Raw genomic sequence first — 20646 nt, forward strand, 5'->3', positions numbered from 1 at the left:
GCTTTATTGAAAGAAATACCTTAAATTGCTTTCTAGCTGCTATTCTGAAAAAAAAAATGGATGAAATATTTGGCAATATATGAAATTACTGTGCAATTGTTGCACAAAGATGTTGTGGTTCCTGGTGGCGCGGCTGCTATAAATTGTGTAAACGTTCAAAACATTGACATGAGGGATCGGAAGGTTACTTAAAATAACAAGGCTAAGACATATTAGAATATACACACTTCCTCAACGTAAATGACTTTTCTCCAAGGACAGCGAAAGCAAAATTGACAGACAGAAGACTTTTAGCGGCTGTTACGACAGCTGATGAAAAATAATTGCTATACACTTCAGACATTTTAGTAATTTGTTACAAAAATCACGCAGTCTTTGGTGTTCAAATTTGGAGACGTTATAACCCAATCGGAAGATTCGCGTCATGAATAATTAACGGACAAACCTACTGCAGCTGGCCACGCGATTGTAATTGGTATGTGTCGACATTCCTGTCTCTACCTTCCAGATCCCCTCTGACTCTCTTCCTGTAGGTCTATGCTGCAGATGGTGGCTATTTGGGCTTTTGACAAGTTCTTACATTAACGTGACTGGACCACATAATTATAAATAAACGTTTTTCCTTAGACATTAACCGTCAGGAATTACACATGGCAAGAAATTTTTTGATTTCTTCAACTTGTGAAGCATTTTTACTGCCACTCAGAAGTCGCGCTTCTACTGTAGCTTTTTCCGCTTCTGAATTATGTTTCTCTAATCAACATCATAGTGCGACAGTATTATTCAGTGGTTGGCGCATTCCTTTAACGTCACTACAGAACCACATCTGCCATTTTTCATCCAATATTAGAACGTTATCTGCACTGCCATTGACAGCCGTCTTGTAGAAAGTGAGTCCAGGACAACATAGGCAATAAACAAGAATAAAGAAAAAAGAAAGGAAAATTAGTAGTAGCGTTTCGGCCATTGAGACTAATGGCTCAGAAAGGTACACGCTCGTCGACCATAGATACTAGTAGACTGGCCTTGCTGTGCAGAAGCTATAGGGCTGGTGTGGCTCTAACATAAACCACGGGACTGTTGGAAAAACGTGGCGGGATTTCAAATCAGCGGTCTGCCATCCTGTGTTTGTATCGTATTTTACCCACATTTCTCAATTGACTGCCAAACGCTTCCAACAAAAATTACTTTTTTATTTGCGAAAAATTATGTCAGAACTACATTTGACCTGGATTTGTTCACAGTACCATTTATAAAATCTAACAAATACATCGAACGCCCCTCTGGTGGACAGCGGGACGAAATTACTATAAAATATTAATTAAAGTAAAAAGTCGTTCAGATTCTTTTAAACAGTAAGAGTGGGCTCGTGTCAAAACTTTAAACACTGGACTCGCCGCGTGTTGAGCTCTGGTCACTTATAAAAGAAAATGGGATACGGGAATTATGTCAACTATAGGTGCCAAAATTGTCGACTTTAGGAGCACGTCTATTTTAGAGTATCAATTTTAGGTCCACTTCAAAGGTTCAGTTCCTACTATTTTTACAAAAGTTTAAACTATCGGTTTAAAAAGAAATGCTATTATAGATGAAAGGTGAGACTTTGAAGTTTCAGAAAATAATTTTGAAGCCTACATTTATTTAATAGTATTAGAAGGTAGCAAAAAATTCTCTTCATGTGTCGACTATAGGTGCTCTTACCTTATTATAATCTCACTTGTATATAAAAAGGCGCGTAGGTGCTGATGACTTAAAGTTGTACCGTTTCATCCGTAGGGAACCTACGTGTAGGAACGAGTAACAGTTATATACTTACTTCTGTAACCGAATTATCACAGATACTTTCCAAAATGTAATATGAGTGTGACTTTACAGGCATCACTCTCAACACTTTAATTTACGTGACACTCTATTTCAAGTGCAAAAAACATATAAAAGTCACTTCAGCAGATTTCAATAAACGCATCTGCACTATCATAGAAACACTTACACGTGAAATGTAATGCCATTTCCCCCGACAAAACGCTGAGTACAGCCATAAGCGCAACACAGAACAACCATGTTTCGCCAACATTCACGTGACTTTAGCCCAGAGATGTTGGCGCCACGAAAGTGACGTCAGGGCCAGTCTATTATATTTATGCTCGAAGTGCACGCTGCAGTAGTTTATTATCTCTGACCAGAGAGGTTACTGCCCTCTGCTTCTCAGACTTCTATCTCTGGAGGGCGTGTTTGTTTTCCCGCGCGCCTGCGGAAGCCGCCACCGGCAGCGTCTTCTGGACTCTTTTGCTTGGCGATCGCTTTACTCTCGTCGACACAAACAAACTGCTCAGCCACACGAGACCGGTCCATGTTGAAAAGTCGAAAGCGAAAGATAAAGACAGAAATAGAGAGACACAGAAATTGCATCTAAAAAACACTGAATCCGGCATACCTAGTCGCGCCTGTCAGTTTTTTTTTTCTCCTCGATATTTGGGTTTGGAAGCCACACGCATTCAGAATGTCACAGGAGGAACGCCCAATACTCAGAGATATGATAGGAAAGATCATCCAAAGCAAAAAAGTCTAGTGAATATGGGCTGTAAAATTCATATGTCGAAAGATGTGAGCATTTGTTCATCTGCGCTACTGAAAACTCATCTCTTCTACTAAACAAGTGCTCACAGCTCTTAATGTACACGTTTTAGAGCCCATTTTTATTAGACTTCTTTGCTTCAAATGATCTTTCCTGTGATATGTGTGAGTGTACACCATTCCTCCTGGGATAACCTAGATATGTTGCTGGCCATTAAAATTGCAACTCCGTGAAGACAGGCTCCAAGAGACGCCAAACTGGCATGAAATGGACTTCATGCCTGAATAAATGAACAGACTAGCATTTCAGCGGAGCCGTGAAAGGGGTAAGAGTAGTCAAAATGTTCCTAATGGCTCTGAGCACTATGGGACTTAACATCTGATGTCATCAGTGCCCTAGTCTTAGAACTACTTAAAGCTAAAGACATCACACACATCCATGGCCGAAGCAGGACTCGAACCTGCGACCGCAGCAGCAGCACTGCTCCGGACTGAAGCGCCTAGAACCGCTCGGCCACAGCGGCCGGCTTAAGTGTGGTCTCATCGACATTCTGAACAAGAACTCATAGCACTTACGGTATGCGTTTTAGAGCTCGTCTTTATTAGATTTTGTTTGTTGACAATACAAAGGGCTTATCTGGAACCAAAGTGCCATATGGGACCTTAGCAAGTATTCCTGAAGTTTCTGTTATACTCCACGTCTTCCACGAAGGAATATTTCCGTCAGGGAAAGCTTCAAGGCGACTATAGTTCTGCGTGGTTCCCCCATACAACAGCCTAGGTCAGTCATGTGCTGCCTTCAAAGACAGCAGTAATATTACAGGTGAACTGCATTCTAAGGCGTTTGGACCTCCAGTAAGCTGCAACGTATTGAATTGGCCAGAGAGGTCAATGTCTATTGCTTTCAAAGACTTGTATCCATGCACCGTGCATCTCCAACTGTGACGTTAGTCATGTCGAACAGGCATTACATTATCATGTGAACATGGCAAACGTTCAGATGAGGTGTTGTAATTGACAGCTATAACGTCACTTTTAAGTCTTTGTAAGTATTGCAGGTAGAAAGTACACTACTGGCTATTAAAATCGCTACACCACGAAGCTGACGTGCTACAGACGCGAAATTTAACCGACAGGAAGAAGATACTGTGATATGCAAACATTACTTTTTCAGAGCATTCACACAAGGTTGGCGCCGGTGGCGACACCTACAACGTGCTGACGTGAGGAAAGTTTCCAACCGATTTCTCATACACAAACAGCAGTTGACCGGCGTTGCCTGGTAAAACATTGTTCTGATGCCTCTGTAAGGAGGAGAAATGCGTACCACCACGTTTCCAACTTTGATAAAGGTCGGAGTGTAGCCTATCGCGATTGCGGTTTACCGTTTTGCGACATTGCTGCTCGCGTTGGTCGAGATAAAATGACTGTTAGGAGAACATGGTATCGGTGGGTTCAGGAGGGTAACACGGAACGCCGTGCTGGATCCCAACGGCCTCGTATCACTAGCAGTCGAGATGACAGGCATCTTGTCCGCATGGCTGTAGCAGATCGTGCAGCCACGTCTCGATTCCTGAGTCAACATATGGGGACGTTTGCAAGACGACAACCATCTGCACGAACAGTTCGACGGCGTTTGCAGCAGCACGGAGTATCAGCTCGGAGACCGTGGCTGCGGTTAGCCTTGACGCTGCAACACAGACAGGACCGCCTGCGATGGTGTACTCAACGACGAACCTGGGTGCACGAATGGCAAAACGTCACTTTTTCGGATGAATCCAGGTTCTGTTTACAGCATCGTGATGTTCACATTCGTGTTTGGCCACATCGCGGTGAACGCACATTGGAAGCGTGTATTCGTCATCGCCATACTGGCGTATCACCCGGCATGATGGTATGGGCTGCCATTCGTTACGCGTCTCTGTCTTCTCTTGTTCGCATTGATAGCACTTTGAACAGTGGATGTTGCATTTCAGATGTGTTACGACCCGTGGCTCTACCCTTCATTCGATCGCTGCGAAACCCTACATTTTAGCAGGATAATGCACGACCGCATGTTGTAGGTCCTGTGCGGGCCTTTCTGGATACTGAAAATGTTCGACTGCTGCCCTGGCCAGCACATTCTCCAGATCTCTCACCAATTGAAAACGTCAGGTCAATGGCGGCCGAGCAACTGGCTCGTCACAATACGCCAGCCACTACTCTTGATGAACTGTGGTATCGTGTTGAAGCTGCATGGGCAGCTGTACCTGTACACGCCATCCAAGGTCTGTTTGACACAATGCCCAGGCGTGTCAAGGCCGTTATTACGGCCAGAGGTGGTTGTTCTGGGTACTGATCTATGCACCCAAATTGCGTGGAAATGTAATCACATGTCACTTGTAGTATAATATATTTGTCCAATGAATACCCGTTTATCATCTGCATTTCTTCTTGGTGTAGCATTTTCAATGGCCAGTAGTGTATGTGTACACTGTTCAGCGAGAAAATATGCTGCTGTCGGTATAAACCCATCCAGGCGATAGCAGCGTCGCCTCATGAGGAATGTCTGCTAGCCAGACAATCGCACGGTGCGTGTAGAAGCAGTAAGCGAGCTGTCCGAGTGTAGAACGGGGAAGTTCTCAGTTTTGATAGGGGCAGATTGTGCTGTCCTGGAGGCTTGGCACGAGGATTTCGGAAACTGCACGACTCATTGGGTGTGGCGAGTGTCTCCAACACGTGTCGGAACCAAGGTGAAACCACGTTCAGACGTCGTGGCATTGGATGCCCACCTCTCATTACAGACATCGGGCGTAGTAGGCTGGACAGACTTTTAAAACAAGACAGGCTGCGAATTGTGGCGGGACTAACATCAGACTGTAATGCTGGGTAGAGTGCAAGTGTGTCCGAGCATCCAATCTACATCTACATCTACATGGATACTCTGCAAATCACATTTAAATGCCTTGCAGAGGGTTCGTCGAACCACTTCACAATTCTCTATTATTCCAATGTCGTATAGCGCGCGGAAAGATCGAACACCTATATCTTCTCGTACGAGTTCTGATTACCCTAATTTTATCGTGGTGATCGTTCCTCCCGATCGTAGGTCGGTGTCAACAAAATATTTTCGCATTCGGAGGAGAAAGTTGGTGATCGGAATTTCGCGAGATGATTCCGTCACAACGAAAAACGCCTTTCTTTGAATGGTGTCCAATCCAAATCCTGTGTCATTTCTGTGAGACTCTCTCCTCCAATTTGCCGATACAACAAAACGTGCTGCCCTTCTCAGAACATTTTCGACCTACTCCATCAGTCCTATCTGGTAAAGATCTTACACCGCGCAGCAGTATTCTAAAAGAGAACGGACAAGCGTAGAGTCGAGACTGCATACCAACCAGGTTCCTTTCTGAGTATGCTGATGCATTAGCTCCATACTTAACAAACATATACAACCGCTCGCTCGACGAAAGATCCGTACCCAAAGACTGGAAAGTTGCACAGGTCACACCAATATTCAAGGAAGGTAGCAGGAGTAATGCACTAAATTACAGGCCCATATCGTTAACGTCGATATGCAGCAGGATTTTAGACTATATATTGTGTTCGAACATTATGCATTACCTCGAAGAAAACGGTCTATTGACACACAGTCAACATGGGTTTAGAAAACATTGTTCTTGTGAAATACAACTAGCTCTTTATTCACATGAAATGTTGAGTGCTTTTGACAAGGGATTTCAGATCGATTCCGTATTTCTAGATTTCCGGAAGACTTTTGACACTCTACCATACATGTGGTTCGTATTGAAATTGCGTGCTTATGGAATATCGTCACAGTTCTGTGACTGGATTTGTGATTTGCTGTCAGAGAGGTCACAGTTCGTAGTAATTGACGGAAAGCCATAGAGTAAAACACAAGTGATTTCTGGCGTTCCCCAAAGTAGTGTTATAGGCCCTTTGCTGTTCCTTATCTATATAAACGATTTGGGAGACAATCTGAGCAGCCGTCTTAGGTTTTTTGCAGATGACGCTGTCGTTTATCGACTAATAAAGTCATCAGACGATCAAAATTTTTTACAAACTGCAAATCGATTTAGAAAAGATATCTGAATGGTGTGAAAAGTGGCAGTTGACCCTGAATAACGAAACGTGTGAGATCATCCACATGAGTGCTAAAAGCAACTCAAACTTCGGTTACACGATAAATCAGTCTCATCTAAAAGCCGTAAATTCAACTAAATGCCTGGGTATTACAATTACGAACAACTTAAATTGGAAGGAACACATAGAAAATGTTGTCTGGAAGGCTAACCAAAGACTGCGTTTTGTTCGCAGGACATTTAGAACATGTAACAGACCTACTAAGGTGAGATGTCTTAAAGTTTTTCCGTTTCAGGGTCTGTATCCAAAGCTGCCTTCGGTTTTAATCCTTAGGGAACCACTAGTAGGAACGAGTAACAGTTATATACTTACTTCTGTAACCGAATTATCACCGATACTTTCCAAAATATAATATGAGTCTGACTTTACAGGCATCACTTTCAACGCTGCAATTTAGGTGATACTCTATTTCAAGTGTAAGAAACATATAAAAGTCACTTCAGCAGATTTCAGTAAACGCATCTGCACTATCATAGAAACACTTACACGTGAAATGTAATGCCATTTCCCCCGACAAAACGCTGAGTACAGCCATAAGCGCAACACAGAACAACCATGTTTCGCCAACATTCACGTGACTTTAGCCCAGAGATGTTGATGCCACGAAAATGACGCCAGGGCCAGTCTAATATATATATATGGTCCAAGATTCAAATGCGCAGAACAGATTTTGTTTTGTCAACATACATTGCCGGCCTGGTCCCGTGTTCTCGGGACGTCGTGTGTTTGCCTGTATAGCGCCTTGTATATTTAGAATGTCACTACACCCCTAGTACAGACGAATTCTTTTCGTGCGTATCGTGGATTATTTATATATGTTGCGCAGACATTTTAACAGTATCCATTTGATACCGGGAATAAACGAGCTACGTAACATTTAAGGGCAAGTGATATTGCATTCTGCTTCTTTGCGATAGGTGTCACTCGATTTTTGGTAGTTTTCGGTATGATCCGGCACTTTATAGTATTACAGAGCCTGACGTCCATTTTTGCAGTCTTGTAAAACTACCTGACAGTACGCTAGTACTTTCGCAAGAGTCCGAAAAACACAGAATATGCCATACATTAGCGGTTATATCCCTGCTAATTCGTCCTTTGTTTCCTCCGTATTTATTTTCTCGTTTTTGCGACCTAAAACACAAATTTTCTTACTGGTGACACTTTGAAGTGTTGATTTAACGCATTTTACGTACTTGCTCCCAGTTTATTAAATAAATAGTAGACTGAGTAAGAAGGGGGAAAAAAGGCGATCGGAGAATAAATGCACTGTAAAGCAAATACAGTTGGTCATGTAACAGTCAACCAATGTAACTCTATTAAGGGAAGTGGAAAGGGACACAAATGAAAGAGTTTGGGGACATGTTTACTAATATTTTACGCTTCTTAATCAAATGGCGAAGAAAATAAATTGAAGGCAAAATACACCAAAGAAGATGAATGTGTACTTTTATTAGCTACACTATTGTGTTTATTTAATTTGTGCTGAAAATGTGTTTAAGCTGAATGAAAAAACTGGTAGTAGATGCTGTGGAAAATTCATAATAGTTGGTATAGCATCTACCTTCAGCCACACACGTCCAAATTTTTCTCTCTCTAAACATCCCTCTTCAAAGTGTTTAGTACATATTTCGGAATATTTTGTGGGGACAAAATTACTCCTCCTTATTTACTGGAGCCACATTTTTACTCGTTGTTCATCCTTCGGGAAACTAAAATATAAATCACACATAATCATTCTCCATGTCCTAGACACACTTAACATGGACTCCTACTGTAACTTTATAGTAAACAAAAAGGTTTGGACACACATATTATACGAAGACAACTACAGACTCCCGCTCTATTGAATTTATCTGTCTCCCGTCCTTCAAATCTATGTACATAGTCGACAAGTCACTGATAAATGCATGGAGTACAGTATTTGCTGAAAAAACTAATCATTCCCTTTCCTGTTCCACTAGCTAATTTACGAGATGAAGCGATTGTTCGTAAGCTTTTGTACGAGCCGTAATATCTGTTACATAGTCATAAAATCGTAGAAAAATTGGTCTACAGAATCAAGCCTTAATTATAATGCGTCTCGAAATTTTTAAACATAGTACCCATCGTCTCGAAATTTTTAAACATAGTACCCATGAAAAGTTAGTATTCCTCCTTTCACATATTTTTCTTTGCATCCACAGCAACAACAGTAATTCAACATTGCTATTACGCTATCAACAAATGGTGAAAACATAAAAAACTCTTGATATTATAAACTTCCAACTCTGCACACATGCACAGCGAAGTCCCGAAAACACGTGACAATCCTGGTTTAATGTTGACAACATGCGCAGAACGCAATGCTCACTCTAGAGATATTTTACTCTATGGCTGGAAGCCGCTTGTTGGAATCCTCTCCTCTCAGACCAGAGATAATAAACCTGCAAGCCGCGTGTTATTCTTTAGCCGGCAGCGCCGGTTGTTTGAGCTGGCGCCGGCGCCGTCTTCTCCTCCCCTCCCCCTCCACTCCCCTCTCCCTCCCCCCTCCCACCCCCCCGTCGTCCTCTGGGCTCCACCACCCACATCCTTTGTGGCCGGCTCGTGAAGAGAAGAGCGATGACGGACAATACGCGAGCTGCTGATCTGAAATCGATGCCCGCCTCTGGAGTTGAAAGCTGTTAACTGAAGAACGGCCTTGGCCGAAAGTTTTGCGGCCGAGGCTTTGATCGCATAGGGGGCCGGGCTACATTTAGGTCCGAGTCGTGACGTCACACAGAGCTCGGGGCGGTTACAGTGTGGAAAACGTAAGGCGGCAATTCTCATCAGTTACTCGTCCGCTTCACTGTTGGTGGTTCTAACCGTTGTTGTTGCGGTCTTCAGTCCACAGACTACTTTGATGCAGCTCTCCATGCAATTCTATTCTGTGCGAGCTTCTACATCTCCAGGTCCCTACTGCAACCTACATCCTTCTGAATTTCTTTAGTGTATTCATCTCTCGGTCTCCCTCTTCGATTTGTACCCTCTGCGCTGCCCTCCAATGCTAAACTGGTGATCCCTTGATGCCTCAGGACATGTCCTACCAACCGATCCCTTCTTCTAGTCAAGTTGTGCCACAAACTCCTCCCCAATTCTGTTCAATACCTCCTCATTAGTTATGTGATCTACCCATCTAATCTTCAGCATTCTTCTGTAGCACCATATTTGGAAAGCTTCTGTTCTCTTCTTGTCTAAACTATTTATCGTCCACGATTCACTTCCATGCATCGCTACACTCCATACAAAGACTTTCAGAAACGAGTTCCTGACACTTTTTTTTACTCGATGTTAACAAATTTAACTTCTTCAGAAACGCTTTCCTTGCCATTGCCAGTCTACACTTTATATCCTCTCTACTTCGACCATCATCAGTTATTTTGCTCCCCAAATAGCAAAACTCCTTTACTACTTTAAGTGTCTCATTTCCTAATCTAATTCCCTCAGCATCACCCGATTTAATTCCACTAATTCCACTACATTCCATTATGCTCATTTTGCTTTTGTTGATGTTCATCTTACATCCTCGTTTCAAGACACTGTCCATTCTGTTCAGCTGCTCTTCCAGGTCCTTTGCTATTTCTGACAGAATTACAGTGTCATTGGCGAACCTCAAAGTTTTAATTTCTTCTCCGTGGATTTTAATTCGTAATTCGAATTTTTCTTTTGTTTCCTTTACTGCTTGCTCAATATACAGACTGAATAACATTGGAACACTTGAAATCGCTAGAGCAATATCTTCGTCTGCAGGAGACTGTGAAATGCTGTATTGAAAGTGAGTTACAGATTAACAGTGAGGACTCATCTTCCATTCCAACTCATATTCTCATTAGTGAACAACGTTCTATCCAGTTCAGCTATCAGACGATCATGTGAAGGGCACCGATCTTTTCAACCTTTGTTGAAACAGCCTTGTTGATATTGCTCTTTAAGAGCTGGGACACAAACACTGACTGACTTTCTCGAGCAATGCTCTTACCCACGGAAGTTTACCCACGGAAGTATGAGGTCTTTCATGTCGGCTTGGATTGCGTGCTGATTTGTTATTCTTCACCTCTTCCACCAAATACAGTACGTGATCAAAAGTATCCGAACACCTGGCTGAAAATGAGTTACAAGTTCGTGGCGCCCTCCATCGGTAACTCTGGAATTCAGTAGGGTGTTGACCCACCCTTAACCTTGATTAGAGCTTCCTCTCGCAGGCATGCGTTCAATCAGGTGCTGGGAGGTTTCTTGGGGAATGGCAGCCCATTCTTCGCGGAGTGCTGCACTGAGGAGAGGTATCGATGTCGGTCGGTGAGGCCTGGCACGAAGTCGGCGTTCCAAAACATCGCAAAGGTGATCCATAGGATTCAGGTCAGGCCAGTCCATTAAGGGATGTTATTGTCGTGTAACCACTCCGCCACAGGCCGTGCATTATGAACAGGTGCTCGATCGTGTTGACAGATGCAATCGTCATCCCCGAATTGCTCTTCAACAGTGGGGAGTAAGAAGGTGCTTAAAACATAAATGTACGACTGTGCTGTGATAGACCCACGCAAAACAACAAGGGGTGCGACTCCCTCCATGAAAAACACGAACACACCATATCACCACCGCCTCCGAATTTTGCAGTTGGCACTACACACTCTAGCAGATAACGTTCGCCGGTCATCCGCCATACCCACACACTGCCGTCGGATCGCCACATTGTGTACCGTGATTCGTCACTCCACACAACGTTTTTCCACTGTTCAGTCGTCCAATGTTTACGCTCCTTACACCAAGCGAGGCGTCGTTTGGCATTTACCGGCGTCATGTGTGGCTCATTAGCAGCGGCTCAACCAGGACATCTAAGTGTTCTCACACCCCACCTAACTGTCATAGTACTTGCAGTGGATCCTGATGCAGTTTGGAATTCCTGCGAAATGGTCTAGATGTATTTGTGACTATTACACATTACGACGCTCTTCAACTGTCGGCGGTCTGTGTGATTCAACGGACGAGGTCGGCCAGAACGCTTTTGTGCTGTACGTGTCCCTTCACGTTTCCACTTCACTATCGCATCGGAAACAGTGGACCTAGGGATGTTTAGGAGTGTGGAAATCTCGCGTACAGACGTATGACACAAGTGACACCCAATCATCTGACCACGTTCGACGTCCATGAGTTCCGTGGAGCGCCCCATTCTGCTCTCTGACGATGTCTAATGACTGTTGAGGTCGATGATATGGAGTATCTGGCAGTAGGTGACAGCACAATGCACCTAACATGAGAAACGTTTGTTTGGTGGGTATCGGGATCTCACACTGTAAATAAGTTGCCTTCTGAACACGCCTTTTATACGTAATGAATGTCGCTTTCTGAATATTCGGTCGCCATTAAATATTATTATTAATCATGGTACAGTTAGTCTGTGCTGTGAATCCGTGTGCCTTCTTCCCCCATCCGGAGTTGGAGCTCACTTCCTTACAGGCTGCAGACAAAAGCTGCTGAAATTTAAAATTTAACTTTCCCCTCTCGTTCAGTCCTCCACATAAATAAGAAACGAGATCAAATTCACCTTCTTGTATTATAGACGGCCGCTGTGGCCGTGCGGTTCTAGCCGCTTCAGTTCGGAACCGCGTTGCTGCTGCGGTCGCAGGTTCGAATCGTGCTTTTGGCATGGATGTGTGTGATGTCCTTAGGTTAGTTAGGTTTACGTAGTTCTAAGTCTAGGGGACTGATGACCTCAGATGTTAAGTGCCATAGTGCCTCTCATAGCCATTTGAACATAAGAAAACAGGATTTCCATTATGTCTACGTGTGCCGTCAGAGTTCCCTCAGTAACTTGCACCCATAACCTGAAGTCCTACCTGATACCTCTAATACAAACGCTGCATCATATTCGCTGACGGTAGTCACCCGGGGGGTAGCGCAGAACTGTAATTCCTTGCTGAGCACAGTTCGACACCCTGTATCAGCAATACGAGCTTGCCGGTCACAGCACCATTTCAAATGCAGCTGTTTGTTCTGTGATTTTGAAGGCAACCTACGTAACACACTATTAGTATGCACTGAATTGCATTGTAAATGTCAGACACTTGCCTTAGCAATTGATCCACTTAAGCAGTTGAGCTCTCCAATAACTTACAATTACAGCTTCCATCTGAAAATGCATCTACATTAGTGTGACGATGTGAGAAATCAGAGGTCATGTGGGGGTGTACTGACAGCAGCTATTTCTACATGCCATTCATGACTGGGACAAAAAGGAGGAGTGAGGAATGACCATCTATATCTACATTTATACTCCGCCAGCCACCCAACGGTGTGTGGCGGAGGGCACTTTACGTGCCACTGTCATTACCTCCCTTTCCTACTCCAGTCGTGTATGGTTCACGAAAAGAACGGTTGCCGGAAAGCCTCCGTGCGCGCTCGAATCTCTCTAATTTTACATTCGTGACCTCCTCGGGAGGTATAAGTAGGGGGAAGCAATATATTCGATACCTCATCCAGAAACGCACCCTCTCGAAACCTGGACAGCAAGCTACACCGCGATGCACAGCGCCTCTCTTGCAGAGTCTGCCACTCGAGTTTGCTAAACATCTCCGTAACGCTATCACGCTCACCAAATAACCCTGTGACGAAACGCGCCACTCTTCTTTGGATCTTCTCCATCTCCTCCGTCAATCCAACCTGGTACGGATCCCACACTGATGAGCAATACACGAGTAGAGGTCGAACGAGTGTTTTGTAAGCCACCTCCTTTGTTGACGGACTACTTTTTCTAAGGACTCTCCCAATTACTCTCAACCTGGCACCCGCCTTACCAACAAATACTTTTATATAATCATTCCACTTCAAATCGTTCCGCACGCATACTCCCAGATATTTTACAGAAGTAACTGTTACCAGTGTTTGTTCCGCTGTCCTGTAATCGTACAATAAAGGATCCTTCTTTCTATGTATTCGCAATACATTACATTTGTCTATGTTAAGGGTCAGTTGCCACTCCCTGCACCAAGTGCCTATCTGCTGCAGATCTTCCTGCATTTCGCTGCAATTTCTAATGCTGCAACTTCTCTGTATACTACAGCATCATCCGCAAAAAGCCGCAAGGGACATCAGACAATGATATGTGAAGTATCCTCCTCTACACACCTCGAGTAGCTTATGCATTACGTATGGAGGATATTATTTGAAACACGGAATTCTACATTCTTCCACAAGCTAACCATTCATATAGGACAATAACAGCACTGGCCCTTGTAACGAAGCCAGTGCTATTCTCTGTACTGATATCAGCTTTTTACTTCACATCTAAAATACAGTATCTGTGTCTGACCTTCATCTCGTGCAACAGCTTCATCGACCCTCAGAATATCTCCGTAAACTTTAAACTGCACTATTTTTGTTTCGTTTTTATTTCATGGAGGGTACAGTAAAATACCGCCTGTTCGTAATGTTCTCCCTACTATTTTTTTTTTTTATTTTAGAATAGGAACGCTGGCTGCCGTGGCCCAGATGCGCTTCTGTGTCGTTTCGTTGTGCAGTGCGCCGAGTGCAGCGCTCCTGGCGGATTTCTGGCGGAACTTGGCCGGCCGACAGTGCCATATCTCTGGCTGGCTCTGTTTCAGGCGCCATTGTCTATTGTGGCGCCACAGGCGAGGCGCTACACAAACTCTCTGACAACTTTCTGTTCCCGCATTCCATCCTTCTCTCTCTCTCTCTCTCTCTCTCTCTCTCTCTCTCTCTCTCTCTCTCTCTCTCTGACCTTATGCTCTTTGCTCGTCCGTTTCTGCTCTTTGCTCGTCCGTTTCTGCTCTACTGCCGTGTGTCTAGCCAATGAGTAGGAGCAATGGCTACCGCTGAATTTCATCTTCTGTTTCATCCCTTTTTCTTTTGATTCTGTTCCCCCCCTCGCTATACTTGCCCCGGTTTTCTCTGCTCACATCGGCTATAACGAGTTATATAGTAATAATATTGATTGTGGAATGAATTAAATTCAGTGAAATGAATTGAATGTATTTGACAGGGTAGAAATTAGTGAAGATGAGATATGAAATGGTACCAGGGCAAACTGGTCAGGTAAGCCGAACATGGAGTGAAACTGACTGAGGTGACAGAAGTCATGCGATAGCTATACGCACATATGAGGCGTCCAGAAGCAAAATGCAGTGAGTGCAAAAAGCGTCTTACTTACTTCATATGGCAGATATTCGAAATTCCTTTTCATCATAGATTTATGCTTACCTAAGGAGTATATTTCTGACAATCTCTGAAATATTTGGCTTATATTTTGCTAGTTATTACCTAAAATAATTTGGATTCACCGACTTTGGCCTCTGTTCCCAGGGATCAACAGAAGTATGCTTCTGTAGAGATCGATGGGCATATATTATCATTACATAAAAATAAAAAGACGTCTTCACACTGTAACAAAAGATTTAATAACTATAACTGAATGTTATTACAAAGTATGTGACATTAAACAATAGTTTGGAAGTAGTTAATACATAGTATGTGACATTAAATAATAGTTTGGAAGTAGTTAATACGTCACAAGCTTTCAGGTCCTGTCCCGTCCCCCCTAAATTACACTGGCAACTCATTTTTCTCTGGATGAATTCCAAAGTCTGAATCTTCATCTTCATTGTTCCCAGCTGTCTGACAATGGATTAAATTCTTGTAGAAAGCAAGATTTTCTTTTCAGAATGAGATTTTTCACTCTGCAGCGGAGTGTGCGCTGATATGAAACTTCCTGGCAGATTAAAATTGTGTGCCGGACCGAGACTCGAACTCGGGACCTTTGCCTTTCGCGGGCAAGTGTTCTACCAACTGAGCCACCCAAGCACGACTCACACCCCGTCCTCACAGCTTTACTTCTGCCAGTACCTCGTCTCCTACCTCCCAAACTTTACAGAAGCTCTCCTGCAAACCTTGCAGAACTAGCACTATTTAAAGAAAGGATATTGTGGAGATATGGATTAGCCACATCAGCAACTGAATCCTTCCAACACAGATTCTTGACATCTACTTCTAACTGCAAAACTATTCTGTGATCCTCAAACACTTCATTGTACTCACTCGGTGAGGTAACTGTGACTTTAGACCTCAGAACCTTTTCTACTTGGCCATAAATTCTGTCAGGTAGTTTAAACGAATGTCCAACCACTGGACCATCTTCACTTGTTTCACAGCATCTTCTTGTGTTAGACAATAGCACAGCGTATCCAACATCGTCTGGTTTTTGTTTTGCTCTCCACAAGTGTCTGACATCAGTCGGATGGTACGGATGTCATTAAGTCAGTAGATGTTAACCTGTGATGTACACAAGACCAAATTTCATTGCATCACTTTGCAACTGTTTCTTTCCATGTGTAATAACCCAAAGTGATCTTACCCGAGGTCGGCTTCACCAGTGTTTCCATTCGTCTGTAAAAAATTCGCGTTAGTATTTTGCAGCCGTGACTTATTAAACTGATAGTTCGGTAATTTTCACATCTGACAACACCTGCTTTCTTTGGGATTGGAATTATTATATTCTTCTTGAAATCTGAGGGTATTTCGCCTCCCTCATACATCTTGCTCACCAGATGGTAGAGTTTCGTCAGGATTGGCTCTCCCAAGGCTGTCAGTAGTTCTAATGGAATGTTGTCTACTCCCGGGGCCTTGTTTTGACTTAGGTCTTTCAGTGCTTTGTTAAACTCTTCACGCAGTATCATATCTCCCATTTCATCTTCATCTACATCCTCTTCCATTTCCATAATATTTTCCTCAAGTACATCACCCTTGTATAGACCCTCTATATGCTCCTTCCACCTTTCTGCTTTCCCTTCTTTGCTTAGAACTGGGTTTCCATCTGAGCCCTTGATACAAGTGGTTCTCTTTTCTCCAAAGTTCTCTTTAATTTTCCTATAGGCAGTATCTATCTTACCCCTAGCGCGATAAGCCTCTACATCCTTACGTTTGTCCTCTAGCCATCCCTGCTTAGCCATTTTTTCAGCCCTTCACTATCTGAAAAATTTCTTTTATTTCATCATTAAACTGATAGTTCGGTAATTTTCACATATGTCAATGCCTGCTTTCTTTGGAATTGGAATCATAATATTCTTCTTGAGTTAAAACTAGCAGTAGGTAACTTTTACTCCTGATGGTAGCGTTGAAAGGAGATGTCCGAAAGCTCGCGAATTTTGTTCGGCGTAAAAAATGCGAAGATTGTACTCATTCAGAAGTTTTGATGGACATTAGTGTGGAATTCAGTCGGAGAATGGACAGGGAGTTGGGTGCGGGTGCAGTTCACCAGGGTAAGGGTGTGTTTGTGATGATTCCAGGAGGCGGCGGAGGCGGCAGCCGCGATGACTCTGAGCTGAGAGGGCGCGGCGGCGGCGGCGGGGGCGGAGGAGGAGGCGGAGGCGGGAGCGGCGGCCGGGCCTCCGGGGGCGGCCGCAGCCGCGACGACCCGCGGCGCCACACGCTGTCCGGCACGGCAGACCACCACCAGCACCAACAGCACCACCAGCACCAGGCCATGGCCGGCCGCGCCATGGACCTCGAGGTGGGTGCCGCGGGCGATGTCGTGCTGGATAACGTCGTCAGCTAATATGTGCCCAGTTCAGGAATACCCAGTGATCAGGCAGTCTTCTACTAGAAGGCATGTCGCTAAGGCAAATACGCTGCTTACACTGATTCATCGTGGTCGTGCGTTATCCTGTTGGAAAGCATCCCACTACAACATTTTGACATTTGAAGCAGTTGGGCATTCTGCTGCCAGAAGCCGTGTTACTATTGGAAATACTCCATACACACAGCTTCAGAATGATTGGGTGTTATAATGTTAGAAAGTAATCCACCATAACAAGCTCAGTCCTGACATTCTGAACAGTTGGCCATCTGCTGCCAGAAGCCATGCTGCTGTTAGAAATGCTCAGTTTACATGTTTGAGTGTTATCCCACTGGAAAGCTATCTACTAAGACATGCTAAGTTCTAATATGTGAAGCAGTTGGGACTTCTACTGATTGAATGCATGCGTTCTTACGAATAACCAGCTCACATAGATTCTGCATGGTTGTGTGTTATCCTGTTGGAAAAGGTGCAGTTCAGGAACACCCAGTGGTCAGGCGGTCTACTACTAGAATGCATGCCACTAAGGCAAATACGCTGATAACGTTGACTAATCGTGGTCTTGTGTTATCCGGTTGGAAAGCATCCCACTACAACATTGTCAGTTCAGGCATTTGTGGAGGAGTACAACATTGTCAGTTCAGGCATTTGTGGAGGAGTTGTGCATTCTGTTGCCTGAAGCCATGTTACTATTAGAAATACTCCATACATACAGCTTCAGCGTGCTTGGGTGTTATCATGTTAGAAAGTAATCCACCAGAACATTCTCAGTTCTGACATTCGGAACAGTTGGCCATCTGCTGCCTTAAGCCATGCTGCTATTAGAAATGCTCTGTTTACATGGATACATCATGTTTGTTATCCCACTGGAAAGCTATCTACTAAGACATGCTAAGTTCTAACATGTGAAGCAGTTGGGAGTTCTACTGATTGAATGCATGCTGTTCTTACAAATACCCAGCTCACATAAATTCAGCATGGTTGTGTGTTATCCTGTTGGAAAACACTCCACTATGACATACTCAGTTCAGATTTTTGGAATAGCCGGGTACTCTACCGCTGGGGAGCACACTGTTACTAAAAATATTCCATTAATACAGATTCCAACATGGTTGTGCCTTATCCTGTTGGAAAACACCCCACTATGCCATACTCAGTTCAGATATTTGGAATAACTGGGTACTCTATCGCTAGGAAGTATATTACTATTAAAAATATTCCATTCATACAGATTCATTATGGTTGGGTGTTATCCTGTAGGGAAACTGTCCACTATACCATGTTCAGTTCAGATATTTGAAATGGTTGGGCATTCTAGTTCTGGAAGCATATTGCTATTACAAATACTCCATTTTCACCAAATCATCACCGTTCAGTTTTATGAAGTTGGGAAATATCCACCTAGGATATACCAAGTTCAGAAATATGAAGCAGACTGGCGTTCTCTGGTGTAAAGGCGTGCTGTTAACACAGATTAATCATGATTAGGTGTTACCTTGTTATAAAACGTTCCGCCAGTATATGCTCAGTTCTTGCATTTGGAGCAGTTGCGCATTGTTTGGAGCAGTTGCGCATTGTTCTATATGAAGACACTCTGCTACTACTAATAATCAGTTTACATAGATTCATCATGGTTGTGAGTTTCCTGTTGGAAAACAATTTGATAGTACATGCTCAATTCAGGAGTAGTTGGCCATTCTCTCGCTTGAAGGCATGCTGCTGTAAAAGTACTCCATCCACACATTCAGCGTAGCTGAGCTTCACCCTGTTGGATAGCACTTCACTACTTAATGGTCGGTTGTGACATCTAGAGCAGTTGGAACGTTCTGCTGCTGCAAAACATACAGCTGTTACTAATACCCTTTTAATGCAGTTTCATCAAGATTGTGTGTTCAGCAGTTGGAAAACATACCACTAGAACATTCAGACATATGGAGCAGTTGGTCTTTCTACTGCAGTGAAGCATACTGCTAATAGAAATACTCCCAATCCACAGATTGGTCTTGGCACGGTTTTATTCTCTAAGAATGCATTCCGCCAGAACATACTCAGTTTTGACAATTTGAGCAGTTCAGCTTTCTACCACTTGAAGGCATTCTGTGCTATTATAAATACTCCTTTCACACATTCATTGTGGATAAGTGTTATGTTGTTGGAAAACACACTGCTGAGACATGTTGGAGCAGTTGGTTAATCTACTGATACAGTTTTAATATGCCAGGAAGTTTCAAATTCTTAATTATCGATGTTTTATGAAAAAATGTTCATAAAAGTTTTTCAAATTAAGAAAACACAACTTAATTTTTAAGGCAAAAATGAAAAACCAAATACCCTTTATTTAGGCCATGTCCATCGTTTTATACCACAGAGGTAAATAAGTATGGTAGAAACATGAAAAACAATCATTTTCACAGCACTGATGACATAATACAATGGCTACATGTTTACATTTGCTACTGTACCATTACAACATGAACGCAACGAACTGATCTGGAGCCAAGTTGTGGGGTTGGACCCGAGAAATAACAAGACTGCGGAACGCTGGCGGGATACAGAATGGCTACTCATAAAAGAAGAAGAGAAAATGCTGCCCTTTGTTGGCTTCGTAGGTTCCGTTGTTGATAGTCTCGTTATCCACGTAGCAGGTGACACTTCCAGAACCGAAATGTATTTCTCGGATTCGGGTAAGGAAGGAGCTAAGAGATTACCAGACGACTGTCTGTAAATAATACTTTCAGTGGATTCAATATTTAGTTCTACGGTGAAATCCTTCGATACTGTCTTACGCTACACACAGTTGTTGTTGTGGTCTTCAGTCCTGAGACCATTCATCTCTTGGTCTCCCTCTACGATTTTTACCCTTCACTCTGCCCTCCAATACTAAATTGGTGATCCCTTGATGCCTCAGAACATGCCCTACCAACCTATCCCTTCTTTTAGTCAAGTTGTGCCACAAACTCCTCCCCAATTCTGTTCAGTACCTCCTCATTAGTTATGTGATCTTTCCATCTAATCTTCAGCATTCTTCTGTAGCACCACATTTCGAAAGCTTCTATTCTCTTCTTGTACAAACAATTTATCGTCCATGTTTCACTTCCATACATGGCTACACTCCATACAAATACTTTCAGAAACGACTGCCTGACACTTAAATCTATACTCGATGTTAACAAATTCCTCTTCTTCAGAAACGCTTTCCTTGCCATTGCCAGTCTACATTTTATATACTCTCTACTTCGACCATCATCAGTTATTTTGCTCCCCAAATAGCAAAACTCCTTTACTACTTCAAGTATCTCATTTCCCAATCTAATTCCCATCATCCGACT

General features: G+C 43.3%; 1 protein-coding gene across 1 annotated transcript in view; it reads left to right on the plus strand.

The window, feature by feature from the left end:
* LOC126295230 (uncharacterized) overlaps positions 1-20646 on the plus strand; it is a 2305622-nt gene that overhangs the window by 1393150 nt on the left and 891826 nt on the right. Inside the window, exon 28 of the mRNA XM_049987579.1 lies at positions 17028-17251. Within this exon, the coding sequence (XP_049843536.1) occupies positions 17028-17251 (224 nt within the window). The remainder of the gene's footprint in view (positions 1-17027; positions 17252-20646) is intronic.

This window comes from Schistocerca gregaria, chromosome 11, assembly GCF_023897955.1.
Source record: "Schistocerca gregaria isolate iqSchGreg1 chromosome 11, iqSchGreg1.2, whole genome shotgun sequence".
Taxonomy (NCBI): Eukaryota; Metazoa; Arthropoda; class Insecta; order Orthoptera; family Acrididae; genus Schistocerca; species Schistocerca gregaria.